This window comes from Corylus avellana, chromosome ca5 (genome assembly GCF_901000735.1).
Source record: "Corylus avellana chromosome ca5, CavTom2PMs-1.0".
In the NCBI taxonomy this organism is placed as follows: domain Eukaryota; kingdom Viridiplantae; phylum Streptophyta; class Magnoliopsida; order Fagales; family Betulaceae; genus Corylus; species Corylus avellana.
Window position 1 is genome coordinate 7,935,873 of NC_081545.1, and position 11,712 is coordinate 7,947,584.

General features: G+C 34.5%; 1 protein-coding gene across 1 annotated transcript; it reads right to left on the reverse strand.

The window, feature by feature from the left end:
* Nucleotides 1-675: 675 nt before the first annotated feature.
* Nucleotides 676-2,834, reverse strand: LOC132181322 (tryptophan decarboxylase TDC2-like). The gene has a single exon (XM_059594496.1). It carries the CDS (start codon nt 2,704-2,706, stop codon nt 1,195-1,197), a length of 1,512 nt encoding a protein of 503 aa, XP_059450479.1. The 5' UTR covers nt 2,707-2,834; the 3' UTR covers nt 676-1,194.
* Between the last annotated feature and the right edge of the window lie 8,878 nt (nt 2,835-11,712).

Sequence of the window (11,712 nt, forward strand, 5' to 3'; positions counted from 1 at the left end):
AATATGTGATTCAAAAACATGATTATCCTTTTTTTTTTTAGAAAATACAATTTCCAAACCGGACACTTTCTACAATTTTGTTTAAAAATACCGCGTTTGACCTAAGGTCAAGTGGACCCTAAGCCCGTAATGGAGGAAATGACTCAAAGTAGAAGGCTGCGGAGTGGTGACCAGAGAGAAGGCAGAAGAAGGCGAACATGGGCCAAATTTTTGCTCCTTAATCGGTAGGTCATGTCCGTGTTTGGCCAGCTGGAAGCTTAGCTGCCTTATCTGAAAGAAGTGCCCCCTAAAAGGCTAAATAATAAATCATGCATGCTCCTTGGGAAGATATTTGTTCTTATTTTTGCTCCTAATTAATTGAATATATATTGGAGATTGGCCTGGGATTCATATCATCACATGAAAAGCCACGAGGGTTTCCGTACTTTTCATGAGTAGGCGACTTTTTTGCCTAATTAGTTGTGAATATTGAAGACAGTAGGTCCATTTCTAGACCATTCTAATTAATTAAGGCACTTTCGGCTCACCCAACAAATTTGGAATACTCAACGTGATTTCTTTCTTCTTTATTATTATTATTATTATTATTATTATTATTATTTATCCATCTGCTCGGCTTCAAAGAGATCGAGAGTAAAGAGTTGTTGAAATATTTATTAAGTTTTATTTCTCTTTCCTTTTTTATTTCAAGGGTTTTTAAGTAGTTATATTCGCTACTCGACTTTTACACCCTTTCCTTCACAATTTGCCTCAATGGAAATATTAAAAAAAAAAAAAAAAAAAAAAAGGAAAATGCAATTTACCCTTGATGTTTCAGGGATTTTTCAATTTTAACCACAAAGTTCAAAAATTGGCAATCTACCCCTCTGAAGTTTTAAAAATTGGCAATTTAAACCTTCCGTTACTAATTTCTGTTAAATTGTACGGAAATTTTTTTTTTTTTAAAAAAAAAAGCTTGAGGGTAATGATGTAATTTCATAGATTTCCGTCTATTTAGACGAAAAAATTAAACGGATGGTTTAAATTGTCAAATTTTAAAACTTTAGGAGGGTAGATTGCCAATTTTTGAACTTTGAAATTAAAATTAAAAAATCCCAAAAATTTCAAAGAGATAAACTGCATTTTCCAAACAAAAAAAAAACTCCACCAGAAACCAGTTTGTTTCAAGGCACAAAAGGTGACAAGAGCTTATCATCAATTGCATCCGCCCTTAAGAACGGCATCAGCTCCTTCTTTGATCAGTTTCCACGCGTCAACCACGTGGTGCTCTTCTGTAAGTGTGGCCCCCACCGCGAACCTCAGGAGGTATACCCCACCGACTATTGTGTGGGTCATGTAAACGAGCCCGCTTGAGTTCACCCACTCGAGCAGCTTCCGGTTCAGGACTTCTGTGTTACCCGACCCGGCCCATGAAAGCGGGTTTAGCCTGAAGCACACCAGCGCGAACCACCTCGGCACCACGATTTCGAACCGCGGGTCGGATTTCACGAGCCCCTCGAACATCTTCGCCATCCGCACGTCGGACCGGATGTGGCTCTCGAGATTCGCTACGCCGTAGCTGCGCAGCACGAGCCAAAGACGGAGCGACTTGAATTTTCGACCCGTACCCACTTGCCAGTCCTTGAAATCCACCACCGAGTCCGACTCGCTCGCTTTGTTTCTCAAGTACTCCGGGTCGGTGCTCAATGCTTTCACCAGTAAGCTCGGGTTCTTGACCCACATGCAGCAGCAATCCAAGTAGCAGAGCAGCCACTTGTGCGGGCTCAGACTCAGTGAGTCGACTCGGTCGATCCCGTCCAAGTAGTGCCTAAACTCGGGACAAATGCATGCGCTACCGCCGTAAGCAGCGTCCACATGCATCCACATCCCGTACTCGCTTGCCACGTCGGCAAGCAGCTCGAGAGGATCAACTGCAGTGGTTGAGGTTGTCCCCACGGTGGCACAAACATAAAGTGGGACCAGCCCGGACGCCACGTCAGCCTCCACAACAGTACGTAGCAGAACTGGCGACAAAGCAAAATCTGTATCAATGTTTGTCGGGATAGACTTTACGTTGCGGGGACTGATGCCGGCAAGTTTGGCAGCCTTAGTGAAAGTCGAATGTGTCTGGTCGGAGCAATACACGACGAGCTTTTGTATTTCATCGGTCCCTTTTGCACGTAGCTCGCGATCTCTGGCGGCGACGAGAGTAACTAGAATTGCTTCACTCGTGGTGTTTTGAATGACTCCGCCGCCGGTGCCGGAGAACATAAAAGACTTCGGGAGTTTAAGCATGCTGGCTAACCAGTCCATGACAATGATCTCGAGCTCCGTGGCCGCCGGGGAGGCAAGCCAGTTGAAACCGACGGCATTAAACGAGGTGCACAGCATTTCTCCGAGGAAAGCAGCGGTGCTGACAGTGGCCGGAAAGAAGGCAAAGAAGTTTGGGCTTAACCAATGAGTCATACCGGGGATTATGTGATTGGTTACGTCTGTGAGAATGGTTTGTAGCGATTCAGGAAGGTATGGTGCAGCTCCGGGGAGACGGTTGCGGAGGTAGTCGGGCTGGACTTGGCTGAGAACTGGGAAGGTTTCGATTTGTTTGTAGTAGTCGGCTATGAAGTCGACCATCTGGTGGGCATGTTGTCGGAATTCTTCGGGGTCTAAGGGCTTGAATTCACGCTGGGGAGAGGAAGAGTCGACGGAGCTCAAATCAAGGCTACCCATTTTTTCAGTGTTTGACGGAGAAAAAAAAGGAAGTTTTAGAACGTACGGCACGGGAGGAGAACGGAGATGGTGGTAATGGCGGTGAAAAAGGGGCTGGTGAGAGGGGTTTAAATCGAGGAGCGGGGAGATCAAGTGGGACAGATGGGCCGGTGGGACGGGTGGGCCGGAGACTGTATTAATGAGTTCTTTTAAAATTTATAAGCCTTTTATTATTATTATTATTTTTTTTCCTTTATATATATATATATATTTATAATCTTTTTATTGAGTAAATCTATATACACAGTTTTATAATACTCAACATTTATATTGCAATCCTGACGTGACAGCTTCGTCTTCTTATCTCCTTTTTTTTTTTTAATTTTTTTTACGACATGTACAAGGATTTTGTCCTTTCAAAATTTATACTCAATGATCACTTTATTGGGTAAGCAAATTAAGAGAATGGATAATATTATTTAGTAAATTATTATACGTCTATCATACAATTAAAATAATTAATCGTATAAAGTAATATTATTTGTAATTCTCTTTTTTTTTTCTTTTTATCCTCTTAAAAATAATATAACTTTTAAAATTACTATAAAATTGAAATCTAATAGTAACTTATTTCTAAATTAAATAATAAATTTAAAAGTCACTTTACTTTTAAGAAAGGAAAATATGAGTCTTACATATACCATTGCTAGAATAATGGGTTTGTCATTAATTACTCTAGTTAAAATTACATAAATAAGGTCAAAACAGAAAGACATCTTTGACAATTCTCTTGAAAACCAATATATATATATATATATATATATATATATATATATATATATATTATGGGAACTCAATCCTCATATAAATCTTAAGAATTCTAGAGAGACGTTGACGCATAGTTTTTTTTTTTTATTTAATGGGTGGAAATGTTAGGGGTACGGAGTGATAAGTTAAGTGGTCAAAATAATGTGTGGGTCAAACTTTGAGGATGAGGTGGTTGTGAAGTGGAAGTGATAAATGGGAGTGGAGTGAGATTTTGTTCATGTGATTGAAAGTACATGGGCGTGATATTGAGAAGTAAAGTCAAAGTTGACAAGAGACAATTTTGGGTCAGGCGCCCGTCCCTGCATTGGGGCATTTATTAAGACTTATGCTTTCCTTTTTATTCACACTTTTTCAGCCTTTCTACACCAATCCAAGGGTATATAGAATTTAATTTGGGTAACTTTGTTGGAGGGAGATCCCACCAATTTATGTGAGAGTATTTATATCAGATTCATTTGCCCAATTAATATGGAATTTCATTTCACTCGGATCATAATCTGAATTATGTTACTAGGAAAATCTCACCCTTTGTTATATCTAACTACGTGAAATGTGTCAACTGTTTAAATAGGTGATATGTTATCGAGTAAGTAAAAAACTAAATTATGAAATTGCAGAGATTCTGATCATATTCACTCACTTGTTTGGATAGATAGACTCCATAAAAACTCACTTCCATTTGCTACTCGGATTGTTGGGATTTGAATCCAATTTTCTTTGCAAATTTTAGCCTGTCTAGTTGGACTATCCATAGGATAAATCATATTTTTGCCCATTACCGGGGGTTTATGGAAGTTATTTTGGTTATCAAATGGATCAAGTTTTTATCTGAATCGAATGAGAATCATATGTATTTTGAACATATGTCGGTTTAATAGACTAAATTAAAATAATTTCTTTCAATCCAATTTTCTTTTTGAAAAAGCTATGTTCTTATATCAAATCCTTATTTATAAAAGTTTTGTGATATCAAAGGTGAAGATCAAATTCTTGTTCATTTTTTTGACGAGTGAGTTTTTTCCAAGATGAGAGAAGGGGTGTTAATGTTTTGAAATATTATAGAAAATGCAGAGAATAGATAGAAGTGTAAAATGAGGTATAAATCATTAACAAGAAGAAAATGAAGCGAGCAATAAAGAAACTCAAGCAAAATCTAATAGGTTCACTCTACGTACTACTCTTTTTTTTTTTTCTTAAAAAAAAAAAATAGATACTATAAATAAATGAATAGAAGATATGAAAACAAAGAACAATTTATGTGGTTCTTCCATTAGAGCATCACCAATGAGCTCTTTAAAGTTTAGTCTTCTAATTAACCTAATATCTATATCCGAAGCCATCATCTCTTCTTCTAAGCTAATCTGTATGTGCAAGTTTGATTTGTGGGGTATTCTTTTGTTTTCCTAATTTTTCTTACGAAACATAAAAAAGCAAAACTGGTTTGTAACTACAAACTTGTCTGTAGCTACTTTTTGTCGTCCCAAATGATTGTGAGAAACCAAAAAGAAGTAACACACGTTTGAAGCATGGCACAAAGTTAGAATAAGCCCCACCTAGCTTCTAGAGTGAAATACTAATCGACTCCCAAAATAAACAATCATGTGCGGAAATAAATCAATCATCAAGAAACACAAAGATTTGTTTACGAAGAGGAAACCATTTAGAGAATTCTCTAAATGTAAAACCTCTCCGGGGCAGCCAAACCCAAGAAATCAACTAAATCAGTAGAATAACAAGAAATATCTTAATGTTGAAGACTTACATAACCTATGCACTTTGACATTTAAGTATACCAGACAAGCGACCCACTTATCTGCTACCGCAGTAGTTCTTCCAGAACATCTGGATTGTCCCTTCTACGTGATCTCCCTTCACCGGAACTCCGGTTGACTTCGATTTCTTCAACTCCTTGCTAAGCCCAAGATCTCTTAAAACCTAATTAGAAATCGTACCACTACGTCTATGCATAGTTCCAATTATATAGACCATAGACTCCTAGTCCAGTTAAAAGTACAAATTCAAATACTAACAACCTTATCTGCCACTACGCGTCCGGACAGTTAGTAAGTTCGTCCGGACGAGAACTATTTTTCTAAGTAAATATTTCACGCAATGCACTAGGCGTCCGAACGACATGAATGTTCGTTCGGACGAATCTAGGTTAAAAAATCGCTAACACTAGTTCTCTGTAGCGGCGCGTCCGGACGAGGGTGCAGACAAGACTTCAGACGAAGCTCTCGGGTTTTTGGCATATCACTCTCGTTCGGACGAAGGTGCAGACGAAACTTCAGATGAACCTCTCGGGTTTTCTTGCATATCAATCTCGTCTGGACGAAGGTGCAGACGAGCCTTCAAACGAAGCTTTCTGGAAAAAATTTCTTCTTCTCGTCCGGACGTAGTGCAGACGAGCCTCCAGATGAGACCCTGTGTGATTCACATATTTTGCTTATTTTGCTATCTTTCACACTGCACAATTTAACAAGCTAATTAAACACAATTATTTTGTTTACACGAATCCAGCCAATTTAATACTTCTTAAACTAACATAGAGAAACAGGCTCTTATCAAAGAAAGACACTATAAACGAAGGAATAAAATATTATCAAATCTTATCAAATCCTACGAGGTTGAAAACATTATTTATATCAAGACTCGGATGTATGGGATTATCTGATAATGTCGAATTGACTTTAAATTAATTATTAGATTTATTATTTATTTAACAATAATATTAATTCAAAAATTCGTTGGATGTTTTTAATTATCCTGTCACCCAGCTCTTTTTTCTGTTTTGGTTTGATATTCTTTTGGTCTATTAATTAAATGATTGTAATAGCCCAAAAATTAAAGAAGTAATATATATATACACACACGTTTGAAGCATGGCACAAAATTAGAATAAGCACCACCTTCTAGAGAAACAGGCAATTATTTTTTAAGGAAACTACAAACGAAGGAATCAAATCTTACTGCTAAGATTTGAGGTTGTCACCAGAGTTTGAAAACATTCTGAAAATTAATTATGAGTCGGATGCAGCGCAACGTACGTACACGACAAAAGGGTGGTTTTAATGGATGCTAGCTTACATGGATATGTTTAATAATGTTGACGTGATATTTAAAATTAACTATTAGATTTATTTATTTGATAATAATTAATTTAATAGTCAGTTAAGAGTGTCACATTAATTTTGTTGGATTGATGTTTAATAAAATTATAGTATTTAACATTTCTATATGGAAATGCATCGAGAGCTGAGAATAATTATGCACCACAACAAGATTAACTCTTGATAATTGGAAGAAAAGATTGAGGATAAAACCATTGTTAAACAACACGTTAGTTATAAGGGAAAATACACTCAACCCATAGAAGTTAGAACCGACACTTTATTTGCACTTATCATTTTAGGTTTAGGTTTGAAGTACTTAATTGGATTGTCCTAAACTATCATTTGCAAAAAAAATTATATATCAAAATACTATTTTGTGATATTTGGCCCATCAAATTACTATTTTGTTGCGATTTAGACGATTTGTAAGAAGTGTGGCGTTAAATTGAATAGGAAAGGACATACATGACTTTTATGTGCATGTTTTAGATTTGAGACGTCCAAATTGCATCAATTTTAGAAAGAAAAAGAAAAACATATAGCGTAGGGATTGAGGGGTTGTTTGACAACCCTTTAGAGGCATTTAGAAGTGGCTGAACATCCCTTTCAAAATCGAGACAGTTTGGGTGTTTCAAGTCTAATTAAAGAACGCATATGTACTAAGTCATGTACACTGTTTTCTATCCATTTTAATGCTAACATGTAATACACTGACCAAATCGTAACGAAATTGTAATTTGATGGGGTTAAGTGTCACAAAGTTGTAGTTTGGAGATTCTTTGTAAATGATAGTTTAGGACAATCTTGGCAAAATATACACGTGTATGGCACGTACTGCAAATTATGTCCATTTTAACGCCCTTAGCTAACATAAGGGTATTTTTGCAACTAATTGGCAGTTGAAGGGAGTCATGTGTCACAAAGACTAATGTTAGAAACTACATTTTATCTCACCCGGCCAAAGGTTGATTGGCATTGTCACATTATTAAAGTGAGGTAGTGGTAAGATAAAAGTATAATTTTTAACATTACTTGTGTCACAAATTATAATTTAAGGAGTAAATACAAATGAGGTATCAGTTCAAGAAGGTAACCTCCTATTTATGGTATTGATGTTACATCACATACAATGTACGTTCCCAAGAGTTAGTTCAATCAGCTGGAGGTCGCACCTCATGAAACAGAGGTCACTAGTTCAAATCCCCTATCTCCCCTCTTGTACGGACATGTCAAAAAAAAAATTTGTACCTAGTTTAAGATCTCGATTATACTACCCTTCGGACTATAATTAAGGAGCCAAAAAGGACTAAACTCATTTAAAGCATGCCTTAAACCCTTTTTTTTTTTTTTTTTTTGAGCACGACAAATCTAGGCAATGGACCAAAATAGTCACCTAGCTAGTTAAAGTTACACTAAACAAGGGAATGAAATCTAAGTAAGATCCGAAGTTGTTTTCAGATTTAAAAAATGTTGTGAAAAGGATACGAAGGACAACCACAGCATAGAAGGTTTAGAGTATGTTAGATATTAGGTCGGGAAATATAGTTTTTTAAGAAAAAGCTTTATTTTTAAGTTTTTTTATTTTTTTTGAAAAAAAAAAAAAGAAAAGTGGGTTTTGACATTTTTAGAGTGAAACATAAAAAATTAAAAATAAAACAAAAATTAAAAATTAAAAAAAAATGAAAAGAAAAAAAAAAAGAAGCTTTATAAATTATTGCTAAGTACACCATTTATATTATTATTAGTTACGTACATCCCATATAAAATATCTAGGTTAAGATCAATGAAGTCCGAATGGCCAGTTAAAATGTTTTGGAGTCTAACTAAAATGACTCGATCTTGTTGAAAATGATAAAATTCATTACAAACACCATTAGGAGTGGAATAAGATCTATTTCATATATGGTCCAAGTTAAATTTCATATATATATATATATATATATATGATGTCATGTCATTTAAAATTTTTAAATAATATTGTACTATGTACACTTCTAAATGCAACAAAACAAAATATAAACAATGAAATGGTCATTTACATTTTACTTGAAACTGAGAGAATCCTATTCCTAAAAAGAGTAATATTACATACTACATTTTTATCTCATAATTATTCCTTAATGTTAACATGACAGTCTTAACCAACTATCGGATCAGTCTTTGTTTAAAAAAAAAAAAAAATATCAAGGTTCGGTTGGAACTGTCAAATTAGCATTGTAAGATAATTATAAAATAAAAATGTAGTATATATCATTACTCTTCTTTTTTCTTTTTCCTGTTTTTTTTAATTGAAGTGAGGAAAATGTTACAACGGAGAGTCTTTATTAGGAGTGGGATCCCTAATAATAGATCATGTCCTCTCAATAAGGGTCGCATAAAGTGTTACTAATACCAAAATAAAAATCACAGGTAAGGACATGACCGTTACGAGCCCTTCAACCTTTTTCGAACCCCTAATGGAGAGACCCAACATTTCATAGATAAGGGTAAAAATCTTGTTTTCCACATAAAATAACAATGTTTTAGGCTTACATTCGGGACCATGTTATTAAATGATATTATTAGTGAATTTCCTAGTCATCAGAACGTGGGAAATATACAGATAAAAAAAAAGGACATGACCGTTACAAAACACTTCAACCTTTTACGTTTTTTTTTTTTTTTCTTTTTTTTTTTCTTTTTTTTTTTTTTTTGAAGATTGTCTGTTTTTGTTTGTTTACGTGTTGTTTGACGACTTTAATCTCTTGTTTTATATGCACACGACACGAGAGACAATTAGAAGAAAAAAAAAAAAGGTTTTTAGTGGATGGAGATTGTACGTTTGTGTTGGTTATTAAACTTGATTTAGTTATTTTCATTTTATTCTACATTTATGGAGTTGTCTTGTATTTATTTAATGTAAAAGTCAATTTGAAACATAAATATGTTAAATATAGGGAATATTTGTTTAAATATTTACATAAGATTATACATGTATGTGAGTTTTTTTTTTTTTTAGGTGAGAGTTACATATAATGTAAATGAATGAATTGAATATTTGAAAGATTAGAAGCATCAATTGTAACTCTTTTTTTTTTTTTGAAGAAAACATTGTAACTCATAAATACACATATATAGTGACGGATGAGTAATTTTAGAAGTTACTCTTGTGTTTCTTTTGTATCACTCAAAAACTGAGGTGACTTTTAAAAATCATCATTTGATCAAAATTCAATAATAATCAATCATAAGCCTAATAGTGATTTTAAAATTTACATTATTCTTAAAAGTGAAAGCGTAAGAAGCTTGCTTCTCTTGTGAGTTGAGAGGGGGGGTAGCGACCACCTCCGACCACCTTCAATAGTACTTTTTTTTAAAAAAAAAAAAAAAAAAAAAAAAAAAAAAAAAAACTTTGGCCCTTCAAAAATATTCAATGCAATTTAGCCCTCTTGATTTCCAACAAATTGTTAATGTGTCATAAGGAGGTTATCAGCTCCTACCAATGAGTGGATAAATTGAATACAAATTACTTTGATGTGTACAAAGGGTTGCTCATGCAACTATATCACAAAGTCTTCGCTATTGTAAACCAACTAATTAAAGAGGTATGGTGAAGATTTTGAGTGATGCGAGGGTTGTTCAAAAATCCTCCATTGATTGGAACCCAAATTCAGTAACATTGTCTTAAAGAGTCAAAACTATGACTATACTGAAGAAATTCGTGAGCCTAACAAAAGCATCAAACACATCAGATTTGTGTTTAGGTGTTTAAGAGTGAACAACCATGTATATCATGAGAAATCATCTATAAAAAGAACATAGCAAGTGCTTCCATTTATTGACTGAATTTGAGAAATTCACACATCACTATGAATAAGCTCTAAAGGAGTATGAGAAATTCGACATATACATCCACATTTAAAATAAATAAATACAAAGAAAATGCTGAGAGATGAATACCTAAAAATGTTGATTAACATTTCTCTTACTTATAGTGGTGAAGAGAAAGTCAATTATGTGAAGAACGAATATGCTGAGCCAAAGCAAGCAGTCTTATGTGTGGAGACAAGAAAATTTGTGGAGCTCAATAAATCCGCAAGTGAGAATGTTATTTCTAGAGACTTTGATGATGAAAAAAAGAACAACTGGGTTTGTTTTATTCATGGGAGTAAGGTTTCTACATGGTCCTCAAATAAGCAACCAATTGTTACACTTTTTACTTGTGAAGCCAAGTATATATTGAGCATCTACTTCATAACTATTCAATAAAAATTAACAGTAACGTCCAACTATTACAATATCATTGACACATTGAAGGACATTTTCTATGTGAATCACTTCATTTCCTACAGAAATTAAGTGAAAGCTTTCCAAGCGTGTGAGCAGCTTCATTAGCTTTTTGTCTTACATGGAATACCCCCTTCTGTAAGAAAGATTTCTACATAATTTGGGCATCGTCAATTGACAGGTCATAATGACACCAATTTTTGTCAACATGTTTTAAAGCTTACAATACTTGTAACGCATCATCTTCAAATTCCACCGTAATTTTGCCATCCCATCTCTTTAGCAAAATGTACGGACCTTAACACAGCCATATATTCTACAATAATTGGGTCGACAATATGATTCTTTGGGGATTGCAATGTAGCCAACAACTTCCCCATAGGGTCCCAACAATCACACCATACCCATTTTTCTATTATGTTTATCTACTTTAGGGTAAAGGAAGAAAAAGAAAGAAAGAAAAAAAAAAAAAAAAAATGAAAAGTCTCATTTACGGAAATCTAAGATACAGCAATAGTGCTTGACGTGCTTGACGTGCTTACTGCTTGGCCATTGTTTAATTTTTAATGGAGAAAATAGACCGCAAAAAAAAAAAAATGTCTTCATCTTTAAAGCTTTTTGAAACATGCATGATATATCAATTGAAAATGGGGTGTTAAATAAATAAATAAATAAAAATTGAATTTAAAAACTTAATAAATAATTTTATATCCCAAAAAGAGAGGATAATGTTTTTTTAAATGGATTAGCCTTATCTGGTGTGATTATTTTCTTTTCTTAAGTTGTACTAAGTTGAAAAGTCAATCTCTCATTAAAGAGC